At 38.5% G+C, this 25,554-nt stretch overlaps 2 protein-coding genes across 4 annotated transcripts in view; one reads left to right on the top strand and one right to left on the bottom strand.

Annotated features, from left to right (window-relative positions):
• Positions 1-23,546, top strand: part of spidr (scaffold protein involved in DNA repair) — a 76,055-nt gene extending 52,509 nt beyond the window's left edge. For all 3 annotated transcript variants that reach the window (XM_055182648.2, XM_055182647.2, XM_055182646.2), the window contains 9 exons: positions 4,503-4,590; positions 5,301-5,432; positions 8,483-8,542; positions 9,314-9,515; positions 12,755-12,886; positions 17,843-17,936; positions 20,338-20,452; positions 22,749-22,799; positions 23,073-23,546. In XM_055182648.2, coding sequence (XP_055038623.2) covers positions 4,503-4,590; positions 5,301-5,432; positions 8,483-8,542; positions 9,314-9,515; positions 12,755-12,886; positions 17,843-17,936; positions 20,338-20,452; positions 22,749-22,799; positions 23,073-23,186 — 988 coding nt within the window. In that variant the 3' untranslated portion in view covers positions 23,187-23,546. The remainder of the gene's footprint in view (positions 1-4,502; positions 4,591-5,300; positions 5,433-8,482; positions 8,543-9,313; positions 9,516-12,754; positions 12,887-17,842; positions 17,937-20,337; positions 20,453-22,748; positions 22,800-23,072) is intronic.
• A 128-nt stretch (positions 23,547-23,674) lies between these two features.
• cebpd (CCAAT enhancer binding protein delta) lies at positions 23,675-25,087 on the bottom strand. The gene has a single exon (XM_055182659.2). It carries the CDS (start codon positions 24,836-24,838, stop codon positions 23,963-23,965), a length of 876 nt encoding a protein of 291 aa, XP_055038634.1. The 5' UTR covers positions 24,839-25,087; the 3' UTR covers positions 23,675-23,962.
• Between the last annotated feature and the right edge of the window lie 467 nt (positions 25,088-25,554).

Here is a 25,554-nt window from a genome sequence, read left to right as displayed (position 1 = left end):
GTGTTTACGGATTATTTTTTTAGAGCAAGGAAAAAAATGATCGGATAGGGAATGCACCTGCTTCGTGTGGACATAGCCTTAGTTACACTTAAAAATGTAAGCTTTTTCAGCTTTAAAGGTGGTGTGTGTAAATTTTAGCGACATCGAGTGGTCAGATTGTGAATTGCTACCAACAGCTCACCCCTCAATTCAAAACGCATATGTTAGCCGCCACACGACAGACATGTTGTCATCTGAGACAACGTAGGGACGAAACGCGCTCTGTAGAAGAGTTTGTCCATTTAGGGCTCCTTACGAGGTTTGAAAGGTTTTCGCTCACAATGCAATGCTAACAGAAGTTAACTTACAGGCTGAGTCTGAAGCGGGCAGATTATGATAATGTCGGTCTTGTCAACATCACCAATCCCAGGAAGTAAACTGTTGCCTACAATCCATGTGTTTGTTGTAGTCCAAGAAAAGAGATTTTTGTTGGAGACGATAACTCACGTCATTGTTTACTTTGGGGTTTGTATCTTTTGCATATTGTTAACATGTACTAATACACACTTACACTACCGAGCCCCTAAGGTAAAAAATCTAAAGTTTAGTTTCATGTGCTCACGTGAAACTTATGCATGCTTACGTGAACTTTCGCGTGCTTACGTGAACTTTCGAGTGCTTACGTGAACTTTCGCGTGCTCACGTGAAACTTTCGCGGGCTCACGTGAAAAGTGCTTACAGACCGAAGGAAATCACGTGAAACTTTTGCGTGCTCACGTGAAACTTTTATGTGCTGACGTGAAACTTTTATGTGCTCACGCGAAACCTTCATGTGCAGAATTTTTGTTAAAGTTTTGTTTCGCGTGCGCATGTGAAAGTTTATAAACGCGATAGTTTCATGTGCGCATGCGATAGTTTCACGTGCGCAGATGAAACTAAACTTTATTTTATTTCTGCTCCATGTCCCTTTAGGGGCACCGTACTTACACTTCGAAGGAAATGTAAAAACGTGAATCGGACCATAGATGGTCTTTACTTTTTACAGTGCATTGCATTTTTTCTTCAGTATCATGATTGCTGTTGAGTGTAGTGAAGTAAAAGTTATACTTGAAAATGTACTTCAGTAGATTCAAAGTATTTCACCAGTGTCCATCTTTACTTCAGACACATCAGTCATGAGAGACATTAGAAACACTGATATTTATCAGCAGCCTGGAATGTCATGTTTTGAGGTGCACAAGCCTGAATGAAATTTGAGAGCTACGTGGAAGATTTAAAGAAAGAAAATCGTGATTTGGAAAGAATTGAAGGTAACATTATTTCCAGGTTAAGGTTGAGAGTTTGGAACGTAGCACAAGTGAGCAATTTTAATTTTTGGGTGAACTTTTTCTTAAACAAATATTTTCAGCTGGTGTGGGTCAGTGATGTGCTGAATATTAAAAGATCTGAGGTTCTGAAAGCCTTTATGAGGAGATTTTCAGAACCTCTTTGTTTCTACTTTTTTGTTATTTCAGATGCCATGAGGAGACACATTTAAAAGGGGGTAAAATGGTCAAGGGTGAGAGAGAATTTATAGTTAATGTTTAGACATCCTTGAAACATGAGCAATATATCTATACCGTGAGATGTAATGAAATGTAAAGCGGACTTTTTGAACCTCTTATCATCGTCAATGACCCCCCTGGCCTCACTAAAGCTCAGTGTTCAGTGATAAGCTCAATCTCAGCCGTGTCGGCCCGCTGGACTGGATGGGGCGGTTGAGCGGGTCACAGGATGAAGGGGCTGTGAAACTTGTTCTGAATCGCCTCTTCATACTTCACTCTTTCACGCTCTTAAAGATAAAGACACTAAAGGGTTTTATAACCTGATCCCACAGATAAGGAGCGTTTTAATTTTTAAGAAAAGCCAGCATATTGGTGTTTTAAAAAGAATAGAAACTAGAAATTCTGATGATCAAGTACCTCATGATGTTCCTGCATGTATCTCAAATTGTTAAACATTGTGTTAGCAAAGATTATGGGTTCGATCCCAAGGAACACAGATGGATAAAGTCTGTTGAAAGAGTCACGGAAAGTTTTGAGAGCACATAATGCGGTGTATAACCACGTGTAGACTTTTCTTGTCTGATATTACATTTTCAAATGGTTTTATAGGATGACTAGGCAGATTTCTGGGTTTCCATCTAAGCTCGTAATCAGATCCTAAAATAACAATCGGCTTGCCAAATTTTAAATGAACAATGCATTCAATGAGCAAAGATTTAATCTTGAATGTTTTAATGACTGTTTACCTCAATATGTGTGTGTGTGTGTGTGTGTGTGTGTGTGTGTGTGTGTGTGTGTGTGTGTGTGTGTGTGTGTGTGTTTGTCTGTATGTTCGCACATGGACAAGCCTCAGCATGCTAGTGAAACCAATCTCATGCATGTCAGCAGACATCTCCAATTTAAGCTCAACCTGGCAACATGTCAGACTGATTGGAGTTAATGATCCACACATTGTAAACACTTCACCTTTGCTACTGTATCCCATGCATCTGGAAGAATCTCGTAACTTTGTGCGTTCTGATTAAAGGGATAGTTCCCCCAAAAATGAAAATAATGTCATTAATGACTCACCCTTATGTCATTCCAAACTCATAAGACCTCCGTTCATCTTCAAAACACAGTTTAAGATGTTTTATTTTTAATCCGAGAGCTTGTTGACCCTTTATTGAAAGTCTACGTACGGTATACTGTCCATGTCCAGAAAGGTAATAAAAACGTCATCAAAGTAGTCCATGTGACATCAGTGGGTCAGTTAGAATGTGTTGAAGCATCAAAAATACATTTTGGTCCAAAAATATCAAAAATTCTAACTTTATTCAGCATTTTCTTCTCTTCCGCGTCTGTTGTGAAGCACATTCGCGAGACTAAAGTCACGTGACTGCAGTGACGCGTCTAATGTGTTATCCTCAGACATGTTTGCAATTTTTTTTTTACTTACAGCGTGCATCTCACTCAGATTGTAAACGAAGCCCGGGCACACAAAACAAAACAGCTGGGGCGCACCAGATAACACGTCAGCCGCGTCACTGCAGTCACGTGACTTTTAGTCTCGCGTAGCCAGACCTTCAATACTGAAGGTCTGGTGTTTTTCGCTGCTTTTTCTGGACAAAGCCCGCCCACGAGCTGTTTGACCGACATGTCAAACAACCAATCACAGTTTGTTTCATCTAGCGTCACGTTTCGGACTCCCCACAATAACGAGCCGGCTGGCAACAAGTCAGTTAATGAAATAACCAGCCGCAACCGAATAGCATCTAAATAAACATTACTCACCATAGAACATTGTTGTGCACTTCATCAACAGCCACACCAATGAGACGCTCCCGTTAAATGTCTGTTTGAAGCATATCTTTCCACTTTTTAACACATACAAGCAATTCAGGAGAACCGAACTTTTTGACTCCACTAACTGCCTCAAGTAAAACTCTTGGACGTCTTTTAGAGAGTCTATGCCGCGAACTTTGCATATTTTTGAGAATCCAATGTTTAGCTAATCATGATAACTGCTCATTATTATCCACGTGAACACGACTGATTCTCTGCATCAATGGAACGTCAGAGCTTTGTTTTCCAGGGACCGAAACTAATCGCGACACTCGCATCTCCTGAAAATCCGGTTTATTTCAACCAATCAAAGACGACTTTGACATTCTCACAGGGTTTCCAGAAAAGTGTACGAAAAACATCAGACGTTCAGCCAACAGTCTGTGGGTGTGACGTCAGAGGCTGAGACTACGTGACTTTAGTCTTGCGCATGCGCTTCGCAACAGACGCGGAAGAGAAGGAAATGCTGAATAAAGTCGCAATTTTTGTTATTTTTGGACCAAAATGTATTTTTGATGCTTCAACACATTCTAACTGACCCACTGATGTCACATGGACTACTTTAATAATGTTTTTATTACCTTTCTGGACATGGACAGTATACCGTAAGTAGATTTTTAATGAAGGGTCAACAAGCTCTCGGACTAAATATAAAACATCTTAAACTGTCTTCCGAAGATGAACGGAGATCTTATGAGTTTGGAACGACATGAGGGTGAGTCATTATTGACATTATTTTAATTTTCATGTTAAGTCCAATATTAAATGAATTTGTGACACCACAGAAAAATGGGATATTAACCACCCAGCCAAATTTGAATGATTAAAAAAATGGCAAATAAATAAAATAAGTTATCAAAATCTTCTATCAAAAGCTGCTGTCAACTTTCAAAAACCTGAATGGATGCTTGCGATTGTATTAGTGGCGCAGTGGCTCAAGTGCATCATTGAGCCACCATTTTAGCCCCGCCTACAAATTTTTTAACTCAAAAGTCATGACAAACTGTTTAACGATCTTACTCTGCAATTCAGTACTACATAGTTTAAAGTCTTTGTGGTGTGTTTCAGCAATACATTTCTAACATTTATTATGTGTTTAGAAACCATTTATAAGATTGACTTTATAGGGACTCATCTTTTTTGGTCTCTTCGCAGATGTTCTTCGCTCTTTAGCATGATTGACAGTTTGTGGCCTCCACTGGTTGCCCCGAAATCTCATGAAAATCTTCTGCAGTCTCCCAGCGTAAGTCTTGATCGGTGAAGGTCACTTTATAAACCACAGCATATTTATATTGACATGAAGATTCCTCATAATGTCAAAGCAACCACATCATGGCATATTTACAATCAGTACATGAAAATAAACTTTTATCATTTAAAACTACAAAAGCTTCTACATGTGGCTCATTTTTTGGATACATGTGCGTGACGGCTAAACAGACCAACAGCTGTGTTGTTTGTGTGTTTAGGAGGCGATATGGGGTCTGACTGTGTTTTTAAGTTTTGCCCCATTGTGTGTGTGTCTACGTAAAACACTAACATTTTATTTTTAAAGAAATATCCTGTTTTTTTGACATGTCACATTTAAAGGGATAGTTCACCCAAAAATGAAAATTCTGTCATCATTTACTTCCTCTCTTGTTGTTATAAACCTGTATAAATGTCTTTGTTCTGATGAACATGAAGGAAGATATTGAGCTATGTTTTTATCTAAACCATTCATGAGCCCCATTCACTTTCATAGTATTCTTTTTTCCTATTAAGGAAGTAAATTGGGCTCCTGATTGGTTTGGTTACAAACATTCCTCAAAATATCTTCCTTCATGTTCATCAGAACAAAGACATTTATACAGGTTTGTAACTAAATGAGTGAGAAATTTTTTTATTTTGTGTGAACTGTCCCTTTAAAATATTAAACTGACTTGTTATCGTTGTGGTTTGTGTATGTTTCAGGGTAGGGTCCCACCACCTAGTTTTTGCTATAGGTTGAGCGTCCAGCAGGGTCACATGATTCCTTTGTCAGGACAGACTGTCTCACCTTTGTATCGATCACCTGTATTACAGACACTAAGAGAAATCATTCAGGTAAAACATTTAAAACATGCTGTGATCACTCAGGGTCTGCCTACATTTGGTATTAAGATGTGTTTTGGTCAATCGGATCACAAGTGGATGTAAACGGTGTATGAAACTTTTTGCGCTCGTCCACTTTCGACCACATTCAGAGGTAGTTTAAAAAGGCGCATTATATTGAATTGCTTTTGCGGTGTAGACGCATGCTCATGTGGTCGAATGGGTTCGAGCAGCCACAAAAGACTGGCTACTCTCCGCCTATTGATCTAATGTGTGTGATGTACAAGCACAATTTTGTTTTTACATCGGTCCTGACTCCAAGCATGAACTCATAGGGCCCTATTTTAATGATCTAAGCGCATTGTCTAAAGCGCACAGCGCAACGTCTAAATGGCCGTGTCCGAATCCACTTTTGCTAATTTAACGACGGGAAAAATGGTTTGCGCATGGTCGAAAAAGGTTGGTCCTATTTTTTTAATGAGTAACGGGAGTATTTTGGGCGTAACGTGCAATAAACCAATGAGAGTCTCAGCTTTCATCCCCTTTAAAAGCCTGTTGCGCTGGCGCTATGTCTAATCCCTATTTAGATGACGAACTTTGTAAACTGAAAAACTAAGTAGAGGAAGAAGATCCCCAGTTTAAGATTAATGTTAAATAATTGTGTTGTTTTTCACTTGTATTGAAATTGTTATTTTTCTTTTAGTCATGGAAGTAAAAAGCAGGCTTTTAATGGCTTAAAATGTAGGCTATGGCTATCCAATATCATCAAAATAATTTACAAGTATGTAAGAAAAGGTTTGTACAAATACTTTATTTGTAACAAACAGGAGATAAAGAATTTACAAACGGCTCCCCGCACGTTTCAGCACTTGGACAGCGTTTTTTTTAAGCAAAGAGTTTTTTTAAGCATTACTTAAAAATGTTTCTCATCTCACCATATCCACAGCTACATCATATACAATAAATCCGTGAGGTAGCATTAAAAAAAAACATTTAAAAACAGATGCATTTGTTTAAAGCAAAACATTTATTTACTTACCAGGCTACAGGTGAAGCAGCTCTTTGCGCCTTCTAACGTCTCCTAATCGGTCCTCATTTATGTCCAAGAGACTCAATAATAATCTTTTACATTCAATCTTTTAATCTTTCATATTTAAAAGCGTTTTTGTGCTGCTGCGCATTCATGTATGTGATAAGCAAACCCGCGTTGTCGTCCCATTTATAGGCGCATATTAGTAATGCGCACTTTAAATAGCAAAAAACATATTGCGCCATTGACTTTAGACTTTAGATCAGGTTTTTGTTGGTCAATAACGTAGTCTATTTTAGTTGCCTCAAAATAGACACGCGCCAACAATCCGCCTGAACATACCTTGTTTTCAGACCAGAACGCCCATGGGCACAAAAGTGAGCGCAAATGCATTTGCTATTTAAACAGCGTGGCGCTAAACGTGAAGATTATAATTGCGCAGGGTGGAAACTAGCAAAAGACACTTGCGTTGCGCATTGCGATGCATTGCGTTGGGTGTAAAAGAGAGCCCATAGTGTTTGCCGCTATCTTTAGGCTTTCATTGATCAAAATAAAGCTGCTCTTCACCTCTCATTTTTGCGAGTATGAAAGTTGAGCAAGCTTATTTCATCAATTGCTCTGAAATATTTGAGAACACTCTTACATATACATTTACAAAATGTTGTGCAGCATGTTTATTATTAACAACAGCAACGGCACTCTGACATAATATAAGAGTTGTTTCCTCATGCTAAACGTAGGCAAAGTGTCAAAATAGCAGTTGGACTGTGCCAAATGCACTTCGCCGGGGTTCCTACAAATTTCGGAAAGTTTTTTTCGATTACGTTTCAGGGTATTCTATACGTATCATTTCTTTTTATGGGCACTGCCCCCGGAAAACCCCGCCCACCCGTCGATCAGCCGGAGACGCTAGAACTTGCAAACATCACATCACGCAACAGATTTGTTTAATTTCAAATCTCAACAATGGCACGAAAGAAGAAGTGTGTTTTTGGGTGTAAGGAGAAGAAAGTCAGCCTTATGGAAACAATGGATATAGTTTATTATCCAGAGTTTTGCGTGTGTGTTTAATGCGCTGGATTTCATTGAAAACTCCCAACCGAGTCATGAGTTGCATGCGGTAAGTAAGACTTCTGTCTTATGTTGGAAATAGGTGCGTGCATATGATATAAATGACACGAACATGTAGTGAATCATAAGTTAAACAGTGTTGTATAGTGTTGCAATGTTTCAAGTTGTGATCAACTGTAAAATGTATTAGCATCTAGAGTATCTTGTTCATTTAATAAAAAAAGTAATGTTCTTGTTTAGCATTTTATCTTTTTCCTTAAAATGTATTTGGGCAAAATTTTGCAAGATAATCACATAAAACAAGCAGTTTTTACAAAGGTAAATGTCTACTTTATTGACTTTATCAAATGTGAACTTTATTGGCATGATTTTGCGAATTTACAATATTGCAAATTGAGGGATGAAATCTAAAATAAAATGTTATAAATTAATAAAATCTGCCTTTAAAAACTGACTTTTAAAATATGACCGACTGAGATATTATATAGTTATAGTTATATAGTTCTATTAAATAGAAATATACATATTTACATAAAGAGAAACTTGAAATGGGAATCTTTCTCTCTCACTCTTTCATTCATTTATTTAGACACACAAAATAAAATAATTTATTAATTATAAATATTAAATAATAAATCATTAATTCATTTACAGATTTAGCAATAAAGGAGCTTGTGCATGTTGAATTTATATGGTTTGTTAAAAAGCAGTAAATTAAATTAATGATGAACAGGTTTATTGTTTTTTAAGAATAAATTCAAAACTTTCATTAATTTCTCTCCCTGTCTCTCTCTTTTACAGATTAAGACTGAACATTATTCAGTTACAGGTTTAACAATTTATCTGTTACAGATTTAGCTACAGAGTATCTTACCCATGTTGAATTTATATGGTGTTATAAAGTCCTATGTGAAATTATTAATGAACCGTTTTTAATTCTCTCTGTCTCTCTCTTTTGTAGGATGACTCTTCAAAGCATCGTTGCAGCTTTCGAGCCACTTTAGTTCATAAACAATCTCTGGTAATTTTTTCATCCACTATTGTTTGCATAACCTAAATGCATGACGTCAGATAATCATTATTCCTCCCATCTCTGGCTGTCTGTCTCGTCCCGACTTCACCCTATGAGAAAAGTGTTTAGCGTCTCCATTCATTGTGTTCTTAAGAACCCACCATAACTGCTTTCCCAGCGTGCTTGCCAAGACTTAAGCCCTCAGGGTTACTACCAAACAGTACACCTTTAAAAATACTTTCACAAAGCTTCACGCACTCATGACATATCTTACCGTAAGTGACATCATTCAGTGACTAATCTACATTATTGATCTGACAAACTTTGGACTTAATCTGAGGTTCAGGGTCACGCTTGTGCATCATCAGATGTTTTCCTGGACAGGAGCTGTTGTTTTGATGGGATTTTGATGTTGCATGTCTGTGTAGGTGTATATGGGAAAATGTTTTCACATTGGTATGCTTTAAACTGAATTGATTTAGTGTACTCAATCTACTGTGCAATAAATAATATGCAAATTTAGTGTAAGCAGCCCCAATATTCAAATATATTATTTACATTAACAGACATATTTATGAACTTCCTTCTGGTGACACAAAAATCCATCTCCAGCTTATTATTTACTCATTTCATTCAATAAAGTCTTTAGAAGATGAATTTTTTTGCATTTACAAGGTATAAAAATGGACATATAATCGTGGATATATCACCATATTGCAATTTGATATAAAAACATAATACATTTTTAAAAATCTTTTAATGTACACCTGTTTTCCTCAGAGCTCGAATGCTGGTGAAAGTGAGATGTTGCTGTTTGTGACAGATCCCAGTCTTCAAACAGATCCAAACACTAAGAGCTGTAGGAAAATTGTACCCGTGTGTCTTAGCCCGTCCTGTCTGATCCGGAGATCGGTAAAACAGGCCCTGGATACCTCGCAGGATCGACCCATTCTGACTTTCAGAGACGCTGTGAAGGAACAGGGTATGGTATATTGTCAGCTAGATATACAGAAATGATTGAATGATCAACCTGAGGTTGAACGTTTCACCGAAGTGTATTTCACTGCTGATTAGTCGCTTGTAATTATTAAAATGACTTGGTTATGCCACCATTTTTACTGTGTAATGAAACAAAGTTTTTGCTCTGCAAATATAATTGGTGATATTTTGTTTAGTTCATCCCAGAATAAAAAAATTGTCATTACTTACTCACCCTCATTTTGTTTGACACCAGTAAGACCTTTGTTTATCTTTAGGACGCAAATTAAGATTTTTGATAAAATACGAAAGCTTTCGGACCCCAAGTAGACAGCAATGCAACTCACAACTTTTAAGGCCCAGAAAAGACAGTAATGATATTATTAAAACAGTCTTGAAACTGTTAACATAAATATGCATAGATGCCTCATTCGACTGCTTCATAAATGCGAGCCGTTAACTTTTTAAAACTGTAATGATGCAGTTTTTCATTGTGTCAGTCTTCGATGTGTGTTCAAGAAAACAGTGTATGCCTGCGTTAAACACCAGTGCCGTATGCCAGACAAAGACATAAATATACATAGATGCCTCATTAGACTGCTCCATAGATGCGAGGCGTTAATTTTTTAAGACTGTAATGGTGTAGTTGTTTATTATGTGTCAGTTTTCGATACGTATTCATGAAAACAATGTATGCCTGCGTTAAACACCAGTGCCGTATGCCAGACAAAGACATAAATATACATAGATGCCTCATTAGACTGCTCCATAGATGCAAGGCGTTAATTTTTTAAGACCGTAATGGTGTAGTTGTTTATTATGTGTCAGTTTTCGATACGTATTCATGAAAACAACGCATGCATGCGTTAAACACTGGCGTCGTATGTCCGGCATAGACATAAATATAAATAGATGCCTCATTCGACTGTTCCATAGATGCGAGTTGTTAACTTTTTAAGACTGTAATGATGGAGTTGTTCATTATGTGGCAGTTTTCGATGCGCGTTCATGAAAACAGTGCATGCATGCTTTAAAGCAGCAGTGGGGAACCCTGGTCCTGGAGGGCCGCTGTCCTGCAGAGTTTGGTTCCAACCCTAATTAATCACACCTGAAAAAAACAAATTAAAGTCTTCAGGATTACTTGGAAATGAAATTCAGGTGTGTTTGATTGGGGTTGGAACCAAACTCTGCAGGACAGTGGCCCTCTAGGACCCAGGGTTTCCCACTCCTGCTTTAAACACTGGCGTCGTATGTCGAGCATATACATAAATACACATAGATGCCTTTGTCGACTGCTCCATAGATGCAAGCTGTTAACTTTTTAGGACTGTAATGATGCAGTTTTTCATTATGTGTCAGTCTTCAATGCGTATTCACGAAAACAGCGCATGCATGCGTTAAACACCGGCATTGTATGTCGGGCATAGACATAAATATGCATAGATGCCTTATTCGACTGCTAAATAGATGCGAGCTGTTAACTTTTTAAGACCGTCATGATGCTGTTTTTCATTATGTGTCAGTCTTCGATGCGTTTTCACAAAAAACAGCACATATATGTGTTAAACACTGGCGTCGTATGTTGGGCATAGACATAAATATACATAGATGCTCAGTCGACTGTTCCATAGATGCGAGCTGTTAACTTTATAAGACTGTCATTATGCTGTTTTTCATTATCTGTCAGTCTTCGAAGCTTATTCACGAAACGGCACATGTATGCGTTAAACACCGGTGTCGTATGTTGGGCATAGACATAAATATACATAGATGCTCAGTCAACTGTTCCATAGATGCGAGCTGTTAACTTTTTAAGAATGTCATAATGCTGTTGTTCATTATGTGTCAGTTTTCAATGCGTGTTAACGAAACGGCACATGTATGCGTTAAACACCGGTGTCGTATGTTGGGCATAGACATAAATATACATAGATGCCTCAGTCGACTGTTCCATAGATGTGAGCTTACTTTTTTAGACTGTCATGATGCTGTTTTTCATTATGTGTCAGTTTCTAATGCGTGTTAACGAAAACTGCGCATGTTTGCATTAAACACAGGCATTATATGCCTGGTATAGACATAAATATACATAGATGCCTTATTCGACTGCTCCATAGATGCGAGCTGTTAACTTTTTAAGCCTATAATGATTTAGTTTTTCATTATGTGTTAGTCTTCGATGCGTATTCACGAAACAGCACATGTATGCTTTAAACACAGGCATTGTATGTTAGGCATAGACATAAATATACATAGATGTGAGTTGTTAACTTTTTAAGACTGTAATGATGCAGTTCATTATGTGTCAGTTTTCGATGCGTATTCAAGAAAACAGCGCATTTATGCGTTAAACAACGACGTTGTATGCCAGGCATAGACATAAATATACATAGATGCCTCATCCGACTGCTACATAGAATCGAGCTGTTAACTTTTTAAGACCGTCATGATGCTGTTTTTCATTATGTGTCAGTCTTCGATGCGTATTCACGGAAAACAGCACATGTATGTGTTAAACACCGGTGTCATATGTTGGGCATAGACATAAATATACATAGATGCCTCATTAGACTGCTCCATAGATGCGAGTTGTTAACTTTTTAAGACTGCAATGAGGCAGTTGTTCATTATTTGGCAGTCTTTAATGCGTGTTAACGAAATCAGCGCATGCATCCGTTAAACACTGATGTTGTATGCCAGGCATAGACATAAATATACATAAATGCCTCATTTGACTGCTCCATAGATGCTGCATAAGGGGCGGTTTAAAATCCATGTTTGAGCTGCCCTAATTCAATAACACCTTGCACTGACATATCTTAACATATATTAATGCCATTGTTTTGTCTCAAGATGCACACCAGTATTGTTTTTTGTAAGGTTTGTTTGTAAACATTTACTTAAATGTTCTAATATAACTAAGGCCTACGCTTGGATTAATCTAAACCCTGTCTGTGAAAAATGTGTATTTTAAGGTGTTAAATGGTTTTTTGATTTTGGGGTGTAATATGACCTTACCATTAGCACAAATGCTTTCTAATGCATTAGCAGTGTAGTTTATCTATGTTAGTGTTTTTAAGAAACCGTTCAATGCAGCCATATGGAATCCGTTTAAGTCTAAACTATTCATGTCTGAACTTTTAAGAGATCTAGAGGTCTTCACCATTAATCTTGACAATGTCTTCATAACCTTGTCTTGAGAACATGTTGTGACATAACAGTGCTGGTCTTTCACTAAACCAGGTCAAATATTTTGTGTGGAGCAGACGTTGATCCAACTGGAACCAGAAGACCCTTCCTTCTGCATTCCCCGGCCTATAATACTTGACCAGCTGTGTCCAGAAACCTCCCTGTATTCTCTCTGCACCCTCACAGGTTGGTATAATCCACCCAAAGCTTCTCCCTGCTATTTTGGTACATTCCAAAATCTCATGGGGTACAGCATGTTTGTTCATTTAAATGAAACCAGTTGTTTGTTGGCTCAGCCATTGTTCCTAAAGCTTTATTAGAGATCTTGTGGTTTATCATTTGCTTTTCTTCTTTCTGTCCTGAAGCAAAGTTGTTTTTTGCCTAGCTTTGAGATGTAAAAGTTTTATTATGCTGAAGTAACTTTTGTTCATTCATTTATTATATAATTTGTAAAGGGAACATACAGTATCACGAACATCTGACTTTTTCTATGTTTAAGTGCTATAATTGGGTCGCCAGTGCTACTATCAACCCAGAAAATGTAAAAATGCAACCTTGTCACTTAGTTTTGGTAAACCATTCTCTGCAAGCTTGTAAAAAAGGAGTCAAATTGAAATTTGGCTCCCCTTGTGATGTCAGAAGGGGATCTATTATACCACCCTTTAATCTTCACTATACAACCATGGCACTCAGTGTTTGCATTGCATCAGCATATTTGCACACCCAAAAACGGCATATTTTTGCTTACATCTACAAAGTGACAATTTCAACATGCTATAATAAATAATCTATGGGGTATTTTAACTAAAACTTCACATACACACTCTGGGGACACCAAAGATTTATTTTGCATCTTAAAAAAAGTCTTGTGAAATGTCCCTTTTTACTCATGCAAACTGAAGCAATCACACCATATTGTTTCATTGTGTAAATGGTAACAGTTTTGGGTGTCCATTTACTACATCTCCATCATTTACAGAGTGTAATGCAATTTTTGATCATATCAGAAGAACTGTCTAGTTGTATATTTCCCTAAAAAACTAAAAATTGTCGGTTTTCTCAAGATAGTACAGACGTGTCTGAGTATGTCAACCAACATTTGTTGTGTGTTTTTAAATATGTGACCCTGTCTGTGAGATCCAGGTTAAAGTCTTATAATCTAATGATGAGATTTGGAGCATCAACGTTTGATATCACTCATTGATTTCACATTGATTTGAATCTTTGTCATGACCTTACTTCGATATCAAGGTTATATTTTCACAGAACATCCATTATGAAGGATGATTAGTAAATCACCCGCTGGGTTTTCAAATACAGGGTCAACTATTTTCTGACCGATCCTCTATTCGCTTGCCTTCAGACATTATGTTTAAAAAGCTTATCTCGGTCCATGTCAAACTGAACAGAAATGAGATTTTTACACCCAGTATTAGACTTTGTAACTCTGTAGCTCTTTCACCCTGTAGATAAGATAAATCATGTGACCTAAAAGTGTAACAAGCACAGATTATTTGCTGCAATGGTCAGCAACTTCAGTTTTTGGCTGCCTGCCTCAGGAATCTCCAGAGAGCAGAGGTTCATATGGGGGGCTGATCGCTGCGGCTGTTGTGTATTATGTAAGACAGATGTGATGCTGTTTCTATGATGTTATTTTTCAGAAAATGTCAGTTGAGCTTAAAGGCCTAAATTTTACTTTCTCTAAGTTTTGCTCATGCAGCGCTATTGCTTGGGGTTCAAGATTTTTCAAAACTCATAATACTTCAACTTTGAGGTGTCGCTTATCCCATGTGTTTGCTTTGCGAACGTGGTGCCTCAAATCGAGCGGGATGTAGAGGAGTAAAGGAGAGTTGTTATTTTTCGAAGCAATTGGATTTACGTTTTTGCCCTGAGGGATGATGAACGGGTGAAAGAAAATCTAAATGACTTACATTTACATCCAAAGACCAGAAAATCTTCGAGAATGTAGCCACATACTGTAGCAACCTAAAGAAAACCATAGAAACATGCTAACAACCACTTAGCAACGTACCAAAGACACTCAGAACCCATTGGCATCTACATAGGAATGCGCCGAAGATGCTCGGAACTCCAAAACAACCAAATAGCAAGGGCCAAAGACACTCGCATTCCCTTAACAAACCACATGGCAGTGTGTAAAATGCACTCGGATACCTTGGCAACCACATAGCAGTGTGCCAAAGACAAATTAGAACCCCTTAGCAACCACATAGCAGTGTGCCAAAGACACACAGAACCCTTTAGCAACCACATAGCAATGTGCCAAAGACACTCAGAACCCTTTAGCGACCACATAGCAGTGTGCCAAAGACACTCAGAACCCCTTAGCAACCACATAGCAGTGTGCCAAAGACACTCAGAACCCCTTAGCAACCACATAGCAGTGTGCCAAAGACACACAGAACCCTTTAGCAACCACATAGCAATGTGCCAGAGACACTAAGAACCCTTTAGCGACCACATAGCAGTGTGCCAAAGACACTCAGAACCCCTTAGCAACCACATAGCAGTGTGCCAAAGACACTCAGAACCCCTTAGCAACCACATAGCAGTGTGCCAAAGAGGCGCTTTTGGCTAGAAGGAATACAGCTATGGCGAAATCTTGTGAAATCTTGCGAGTTTGGCCGTAACTGTATTCCATCTAGCCAGAACCCAAAGACGCACAGAACCCCTTAGTGACCACATAACAGTGTGCCAAAGAAATCTTGGAAACCACATAGTAATGTGCCAAAGACACCCATAACCCCGTGGTGACCACATAGCAATGTGCCAAAGACCCTCAGAATTACTTGGTATCCATATACGTGCCAAAGACACAGAACCCTTTAGCGAATAGATAGAAACGTGCCAAAGACACTCAGAACCCCTTAGCGACCACATTGTTCAGTGCCAAGACATTTGGAACCCTTTAGTGACCACATAACAACATTGCAAATCCATTGAATTTTACATCCAATCGCACATGTGCGACCAGTAATTTTGACCTTTTTTGTGATGTGACACTGAATTTGAAAACAGCACATTGTACTTTCTGCATCTATCATTAAAGAATTTATTAGAAATACAGTGGAAATTAGTAGAAATGTGAATATTTGGTTAGCATGTTGATTTACAGTGTGTGCCCCTAAATTTTCTGGTTGCGCCCCTAAAATTTTCAGTTGGGGGTCACCGTGCTCCTAGTGAAAAAAGTTAGTCTGGAGCCTTGCCTTGACAACCTCATAGTAATGTGCCAAAGACATTCAGAAACCCTTAGCGACCACATAAGAACATGGCAAAGACACTCTAAACCCCTTGGCAACCACATAGCAATGTGCTAAAGACACTCAGAACCCCTTAGCAACCACATAGACACGTGCCAAAGACACTCGGAACCCCTTAGAGACCACATAGCAACATGTCAAAGACACTCTGAACCCCTTACCGACCACCTAAAAATATGGCAAAGACACTCGGAACCCCTTAGCGTCCACATTGCAACGTGCCAAAGACACTCAGAACCCCTTAGCGACCACATAGCAATGTGCTAAAGACACTCAGAACCCCTTAGCGACCACATAGCAACATGTCAAAGACACTCGGAACCCCTTACCGACCACATAACAATATGGCAAAGACACTCAGAACCCCCATTAGCGACCACATTGCAACGTGCCAAACACACTCTGAACCCCTTAGCAACCACATAGCAATGTGCTAAAGACACTCTGAACCCCTTAGCAACCACATAGACATGTGCCAAAGACACTCGGAACCCCTTAGAGACCACATAGCAACATGCCAAAGACACTCGGAATCCCTTGGCAACCACATAGCAACATGTCAAAGACACTCGGAACCCCTTACCGACCACATAACAATATGGCAAAGACACTCGGAACCCCTTAGCGACCACATTGCAACGTGCCAAAGACACTCGGAACCAGTGTTGGGGGTAACGCATTACAAGTAACTTGAGTTACGTAATAATATTACTTTTCTGAAGTAACGAATAAAGTAACGTATTACTTTTTAAATGTACACATTAATATTTGAGTTACTTTTTCAAAAAAGTAACTCAAGTTACTTTTTTAGTTTAATTAATTTGATTAAAAAATATGTACTGAATTAAACTAAACGTATGCACTCTCTGTGCCTGTGAGGAAATAGTTTGAGTCAGAAACTGAGATGGCAAGCCAGAGCTAAACATTTTTGTGATGTAATATGCAATTTCTGAATGCAGAACTTTTCAGTCATAAAAACACCTGCAAGGCCTGAAAGAGATCAAGCTTTAGCCACGAAAAAGTAACGCAAAAGTAACTAAAAGTAACGTAAGCATTACTTTCCATGAAAAGTAACTAAGTAATGCAATTAGTTACTTTTTTGGGGAGTAACTTAATATTGTAATGCATTACTTTTAAAAGTAACTTTCCCCAACACTGCTCGGAACCCCTTAGCGACCACATTGCAACGTGACAAAGACACTCGGAACCCCTTAGCGACCACATTGCAATGTGCCAAAGACACTTAGAACCCCTTAGCGATCACATAGCAACATGCCAAAGACACTCGGAACCCCTTAGCGACCACATAGCAACGTGCCAAAGACACTCGGAACCCCTTGGCAACCACATAGCAACATGTCAAAGACACTCGGAACCCCTAAGAGACCACATAGCAACATGCCAAAGACACTCGGAACCCCTTAGCGACAACCTTCCGATGTGCTAGAAACACTCAACGTCTAAGCAAACACGTGGCAGCATGCTAAAATACCTTAGCAACCATATATACTAACACCATTTGCAGTGTTGCGTTGTGGTGAGCAGTCTCACACAGGCAAGCAACACTCACATGTTCTTCAGAAAATATAAATATTATTCATTTAATCATTTTTAAGGTCCTTAAATTGTTTTTCAGCATTAAGAATGTGTTTTTAAAGTGGCATTAATTAGTTTATTTCATATTATAATAATTTTTGCTGCTTTGTGTTTGCTTTTATAATTAAAGTTGAATCAAATGAGCTGTAATGACTAATTCTGTTTAATTGACTTATTTCTGTGTTAATGGACAACATATGTAATGGTTTGGTGATTGTATTTACATGTGGGAATAAAATGATGCTCATGAACGTTTGGTTTACAGGTATTATTACGGAAGTGGACGAAAGCACAGCGTTCTCTTGGCCCGTCTGCAGTCACTGTGGGAGTTGCCGTTTAGAGACGGCTCAAGATAAACAGTAAGTCCAGAGATCTTTCCAGGACTATTCTAGATCCAAACCAGGTTTTTAGTTCGACGTACCATGTAGTTAGTATGTACAATAGTCAACATTTAAAAGTTGCCTGTGTTTTGATCAGTAGTGGCAGAGCATTGCCTTAGCAGCAAAAAATGTCATGGGTTTGAACAGCATCATGGCTTTTGAAAAGCATCTGCCAAAGGCATAAATGTAATGTATTTCATTTTTTATGAAGTTTGTTAATAATGTTAGTTAAAGGAAAACACCACCATTTTTCAATATTTTACTATATTCTTACCTCAACTTTTAAGACAAATTAATACATACCTAACTTTTTTCAATGCGTGCACTTCATCTTTGCACAGCGCGTCGTGAATGTGTTAGCATTTAGCCTAGCCCCATTCATTCCTTAGGATCCAAACAGGGATGACTTTAGAGGCCACCGAACACTTCCATGTTTTCTCTCTTTAAAGACTCTTACACGAGTAGTTACATGAGTAAGTATGGTGGCACAAAACAAAACGTGACGATTAAAATGATAACTATATTGTATGGCAGAAGAGCACTTAGTTTGCAGCACTTCAACCTCGCGCGCAGTAACATCATCACTTCTGACTACTCGCCCTCTCTCTCAAACTTTTGTCAATATTCCATCAATGTTGCCACCATACTTACTCGTGTAAGTACTCATGTAACAATCTTTAAATAGGGAAAACATGGAAGTGTTTGATGGCTTCTGAATTCATCCCTGTTTGGATCCTAAGGAATGAATGGGGCTAGGCTAAATGCTAACACATTCTCAACGCGCTGTATAAAGATTAAGTATACGCACTGAATAAAGATAGGTATGTATTAATTCGTCTAAGTTGAGGTAAGAACATAGTAAAATATTGAAAAACTGTGGTGTTTTCCTTTAAGATTTAACTAGTTACTACCCTCTTTCTGACATGTAATATTAAAAAAGGCTGTTTGTGTCATTCATTATACCCTAAAAGAAGTTTATATGTAAATGACCTCCATTGTGATTGGCTGCCTTTGCGTGTTAAATGACCAAAATGTCCATGTCAAGTCGCTGAATGCAGAATAGGCATTGATATGTAAATATTTCACTTAAATTGTGCAAATTAGATCTGTGTTGCACATCAAACTTTTTCTTTCGAAAGGTCAAGCAAATGCATGTGTTTTGTGATGTGGCCCCTGTTTCATACAGTTTGGAATGCCAGATGTATGTACAGTACAGGGACTGTCACAGTTTTTTCTCTTGCTTTATATAATCCAGACTTACTTGAACACTGTGTGGGCCATAACATCTGCTGCAGGGCTACTTATATGAAAGTATTAATGCAGTTATTGGCAAGAAATCTGTATTAAAGATTTACTTTTATAAAACATCAGCCACATTATTATCCAAGATGTTTATTCTTAAGTTTTTTACGGAAAACAGTCCAGGATTTTTAATGCAGTTTAAAATTGCAGTTTCAATACAGCTTTAAAGGGTGCTAAACAATCCCAACCGAGGCATAAGGGTCTTATCTGGCAAAACGATCGTCATTTTCTCAAAAAAAATAAAAAATAGTACTTTTTAACCACAACTTCTCGTCTTGCACTGGCCGTGTGATGCGCCAGTGTGACCTTACGTATTATGTAATCACGTCAAAAGGTCACATGTTACATATGTAAAATGCAGATTTGCGGACCATTTTAAACAATAAACTGAACCAAAGACATTAATTAGTGTAATTTCACATACAACAATGTCAGAACATAAACACTGGAGTGGTGGTTTCGCATACGTCACACATGACCTTTCGACGTGATAACGTAATACGTAAGATCACGCTGGCGCATCACAAGACTCATGCAAGACAAGAAGTTGTGGTTAAACAGGACAATTTTTTTTTGGAATCGTTTGGAGCCCTTTGAAACTGCAATTGTAAACTGCAATGAAATGTTTTCCTTAAAAATTTAATTTCTTGTTGACTGAACAAAGAAAGACATAAACATCTTGGATGACATGGGGGTGAGTAAATTATCAGATGTTTTTATGAAAGTGGAATATTTCTTAAATATTTGGTACTTGCACACTAAAGCATCACATAAATATTAATAAACAGGCAAAATAATATTTTGGTGAAACATCTAAAATTACTAAAAGATTAAGTAAACACTCCATGGGGTAGTTGACCTGCATCTGTTCAGAGTTTATGCCTCTTAGCCATCATTTTCAGTACAATTACAACCCACCACATTATGGTTGTTTTCACATTCCAGCTTTTAAGAGTAAAGTTGAACTGATGAATCACGGTTTACCCCTGAATCATACATTTAAACCCTTCAACTGGAGAATGCACAAATAACATCCTTAAAAAACAGCAATAAAAAGTGCATGCTTTGTTGTGTTTAGGGAAGGATTTCGCTGTTTAATGTGTGGAGCAACGATGGACGAACCGACCACAAAGATGCAGCTCGATGTGTTTCTGAACTGTCCATCACTGAGAAACTGTACGGTCAAAGTCAAGGTGAGATTTATACAGGTTGTTATAATTTGGACATAGATCAGATCTTGTGTCATTTTTTATATTTTTTATCATAATGTCAAAGAGACGCTTCATCCAAAAATTGTGTAATTTTAAAACAGAAACATGAAAAGCAACACAAAAGGAAATGGTTTAAATAACACTGATTTTATGCACATTTTGAAGTATCGCATAAGAAACTAGTGATGGAAATGCCAAATTTTATAAAAATCCCTTAAAGGAGACAGAGAATGAAAAAACATTTTTACCTTGTCTTTGTTGAATAATGGTAGTCTACCCACATTCACAAACATACAAAAAGTGCTAAGCATGCTAAACATCTCAGTCTCATAGAAATTCCTCTTTTAGAAATGTCAGCCAGAAAACAGTCCAATCTGAAAAACTGATGCTTATGACATCACAGGCATCTAACTGCCCCTCCACTTTAAAATAATTGGCTACATTTTTTGAGTGGCAGCAAAGTCAGCCAATCAGTAATGAGATTGCAAGTTAAGCCAGTAGGGGGAGCCAAATAGGTGCAAAACCACTCGTTTGAAATCCCCCACCGTAATAGAGCTATCTGAGAGAGGTTTTTAGGGAGCTTCTAAGGCATTACAGACCCAAACAAAAAAAAATTTGTCTACATGTCACATCAAAGAAAAAGGATAAATACTCCGTTCAACCATTCTATGTCACCTTTAATTCACAAAAACGTTTTTATGCTTGCGTGAGGTGGTTTTTGACTTATGCGAAAAAGGGTAAACGTAAATAATGGGAGATGGAAACACATTTGCCGAATAAATTCTGACGTAGCGAACATTAAACCCACGTGACTGCCCATATATGGGGCTCGACTTCATCGCAATGCCCTTGTTGCTAGTGCCTGCATCACAAATTCTGCATTTCTTCTTCCCACGGGTCCTTGAAAGTTTGTGAATCTGGGGAGAAACATTCAAGGCCCTGGGAAGTTTTTGAAAATATACATGCATAGATACAGGTCATTGAAAGTGCTTGAATCTATTTTAAGCAAGAATTTTTGTGGAAAAAAATCCATATTATTCCCTGTGTAGTGTAGGATAAAATCATAAAAATTCTAGACTTCTTAAGCACATGTGCTAAACGCATTAAATGCTTATATCTTCTGTATGCGAATGTTGATTTATACCAAAATGCTTTTTTGCATAGTTGTGTTTGACACATGAAAACGTCTTCTGTTACGTATGTAACTGTTGTTCCTTGAGAAGGGAACGAGACGCTGCGTCTCCCTTGCCATACTTCCCTGTCACGCCATCTTTGGCAATATTTCAGATAGCGATATACTTCCTGGCTCCTGTGTCACCCTGTCTTTGTCGTTAAGGCTCACTATTGGTTGAATTTGATATACACATTCAGACGCACTTACCCCTGGAGGCGTCCCCAAAGTGTCACCGCAGTGACGCAGCGTGAGTTCCCTCGAAAGGAAACTGTAACAATGTATCTTAAAAGGTAACACAATTTAACCTTTCTCTCACTTGAAATGCCCCCACATTTAGTCCTTGAATTTGAGGGTATTAGACCTGGAAAGTCCTTGAAAGATCCTTGAAATTGAAGTTAACTAAGGTGTGGGAACACTGTTCTGTGCACAGCATTCAGTTTGCATTACAAGCTGCACTGCTAGTAAACTTGACCAACCGTAACTAAATCCATTTTTGAAGCATGCCCCCTCTTTTATTTATGTTGGTTACTAGGTTACCAATACCACCGTCATAAGTTCGAACAACTTGATGGAAACGCACCTAATTCGCATGTTTTTATTTTTTGGTGAATTTAGAAAATTTTTGCTTCATTTTGATGAAAAACCAGCTTATATGTCTAATTATGATTCACATGTAAAAATTTAAAGCTACCATGATTTTATCATCCCTGCAAATACTAAATAAAAACCCTTCACACAGAGTTTATCTACAAGTTCTGTTTGGTTTCCTGAAAGTTTCAGGGCCCAATCATACAGAACAGATTTGAGGAGATATCTCAGAAACGATTTCGGAAATGTTGGGTGGGGGAATTAAGTGTTCGAAAGGTTTGACAATAGGAAGATTTAAACATGTTTAAGTATAATGCATATGAATTTATGAAGATATTGATATTAATATCACGATGAATCCATCAAGGTGCATATTTTAGTAAAGCTCAGACTTTCCTGAGACCTCTGAAAAGTCTTTTTGAGATTCGCTGATGTCTGTGTGTTATCAATAATCTTTAATACAGAGTTGCATGAATAAAGTTTTTAACTGAATGTTTTCATGCACATGTGTTTCAGTTGCAACAAAAGACCATCAGCTCTCTCCTGAACTCAACAATGAGCGCTGAAGTAAGTTTTTGCATTATTTTAAACTCGCAGTGCTTATTGAGATGCTAAATACAAGTGAGGTCATTGCCACGTTTTTAGATATTATAACTCACTATGTTGTCAAAACAATCCTTAACCAAATGTGACCTTGTCAGTCAAATTTAGCTATTTATAACCATTTCTGTTTGAGCCTAAATCGACCTGCATTAGTCTTATGTTGTTATCATTACGGTTGTGTTTAATTCACATTTAAGTGTTCCTGGTTTTCATATATCTGATCTCTTTGCTTGAAAGGGTTACACAGTGGAAAGTGTTCTTGGGACGGAGATCGGACCTCTGAGTGCCCTGGTCCATGTCATCAGACGAAGTCACAGTGTTTGGATGGGTTTGGAGGAGTTAACCATTTGACCTGCTTATCTGTTTCAAAACCCAAGATAGTAATCAATCAGCAGTGGTCTGTTCTACCTCCAAAGTGATATAAAAAACATGGACACAAATAAAGAAGACTTTGTTTCATAAGCTGTCCACACTTCATAGAGTTTTTGAAAGTTTAATGTTTGTATAAAAGATACTACTGTTATTTTTTTGTTTTAAATGCCTGACCTCTTATATGCTTTAAGGTCTGTAAAGCAAAGAGTCGCTGCTAGCCTTTTAATGGTGATGTTTAGATTAATTTATTTGTTAAAAAAGCTTAATGTTTGTTGTCTTGCATTTTCGATGGCTAAATACTGACATTCAACACTATAAATAAAGTGTTATGCCACCACATTGCATATTTTTATATGTCTTATTCTGAAACACGTGCCATTGAGGTGTTCAAGTTTGACAGCTACACCTTTCAATAGACCACGCCCCTTCCGACCCGCCCCTTAAACACATGCGCGTTCTCATGAGGGTTTGGAAATTTCACATGGTTTATTATACACATTTGTACACACTGTAAAATCGTCAAACATGCTCTGGCATTATAAAGACGTTTGAATTATAAAACAGGTACCATAAAAACGTATATGAAGCTTTTCCGTAATAATTTAGAATACAAAAAACAAAATTCACAAAAATAAGTCCATTATCCAAGATGTAACTTGATGCACTTATGCTACAGAAATCGTCAATAAAGTTCACTGAGGTATGTTGGAGAGAGAATTGGCAGGATTTGGCTGTGGCGCACTCTCGGACGCGCGTCACCGACTGTCAACAGCCGAGCGCGCACCCGCCCCAGTTCCAAACGAGGGTTCGGGCAGCTGTTTGAAGAAGTTTCTGAGACTGCTCAGTTCTCGCGTTAACTGATCGATAGTTTTGTGCAGGCGCTCGTTCTCCGCGTTCAGCTCGAGCATCTTCTGCTGCATCTCAAAGTTGCGCTGCTTAGCCTTGTCTCTGCTTTTACGCACGGCGATGTTGTTCCTCTCTCGTCGTTGGCGATACTCCGGGCTGTGTCTGTCCACTGACTTTTTACCTTTCTCCTTTCCCAGTCTCCTGTGGGTGACAGGCTCGGGTTCGGGTGTGGTGGGCGGCGTCGGTTGGCCCGTATGAAGGCTTACCGAGGTCTTTGCGCACGTTTCGATCTGAGATGGTAACGACGAGGAGAGCTCGCTATCGCTCCAGTCCGCCTCTTTCTTGATCGGCGCGCAAAACGCGCCCTTTCCAAAGCTCACCTCCGGGTGCTGCAGCCTCTCCAAGCTCTTTTGCGCAAAGGTGCCAGCGCTTACCTGTTGCGCATGGTGTGGCAAGTAGAAATCTGGCTTTTCTTGCTTCACAGTGCTGTTAAACAGGTCTGCGAACAGTTCGTCGTTGCAGATCTCCAGGGGTACCGTGGACATGGAGTCGATGTAGACGCTGAAGTCGATTGCGCTCTCATCGTCGTAGATGGCAGGGGCGTTGCTCAGCTCCACCATGCTGCTGCCGTTGTCCTCGGCGATGCCATGCTCGGTTCCGGGCATCCTCGCCTTGACATCCCCTGGCGTCACTTTATTATCATAGAAGTTTGCAGGCTCCATGGCCCAGCTCATGTTGCATTGTGGTGAAACGCACTGAGAGTCCAGGTTGTATATATCAGACATAGATATACAGGTGTAAATAATCACTCAGTTGGCAAGAAAAGTAGCAGATCCCCAGTTGACAGCGTCCCCAGGGCAGTCCAAAAGTCCAAAACTTTATCTAGAAACCACGAAGTCTCTCTCGCACCTAGTTCGTATGTCCAAAAGCGCACCAATGTGTCCAAGTGGGCACGTCGTCTCGCGCTCTTCTCAACAGGTGTAAAAGTCCTCGTAGCTCTCTATCGAAACTCTCCAGTCCTCGTGCATAAGTACAAGAGCGCCGCTGACGTCAGTGGATTGCCACCCCCTTCTGAAAGCCAGTGAATGTCCAGTGTCAGTCACATGTTCCGCCCGGGCTCCTATTTGAGGAGAGACGGGTGTGGGTGAACGCCCACCAGCGCATTCGCTGCAGGAACGCAGACTGAAAAAACTTCGACGATTTACCGTTTTGAATAAAGTTAAAAATCTGTTTATTATGTTAACATTTAAATTAATTCATAGTTTGCACCTTTATTAACTGAAAATTTTAAATAAACATATTTTGTGTTTTTTTGTTGTTGTTGTTGTTAGAAAAATAGACAATATGTTACATTACGCATTTATTTATTTTTATATAATTTTTGATATATTTATTTTTATAAAAAATTTGGAAGTATTAATCTTAAAAAAACAAATAAGCATTTATTCTATTACATTGTAATTATATTCTTATAAACACTGGCCAGATGTTTAGAAAACTG

Source organism: Misgurnus anguillicaudatus, chromosome 25 (genome assembly GCF_027580225.2).
Source record: "Misgurnus anguillicaudatus chromosome 25, ASM2758022v2, whole genome shotgun sequence".
Lineage (NCBI taxonomy): Eukaryota > Metazoa > Chordata > Actinopteri > Cypriniformes > Cobitidae > Misgurnus > Misgurnus anguillicaudatus.
This window is presented reverse-complemented; position numbering and strand designations above follow the sequence as displayed.

Excerpts from the sequence above, each read along its gene's own strand:
- cebpd (XM_055182659.2), bottom strand. The coding sequence starts at position 24,838 with ATGTCTGATATATACAACCTGGACTCTCAGTGCGTTTCACCACAATGC.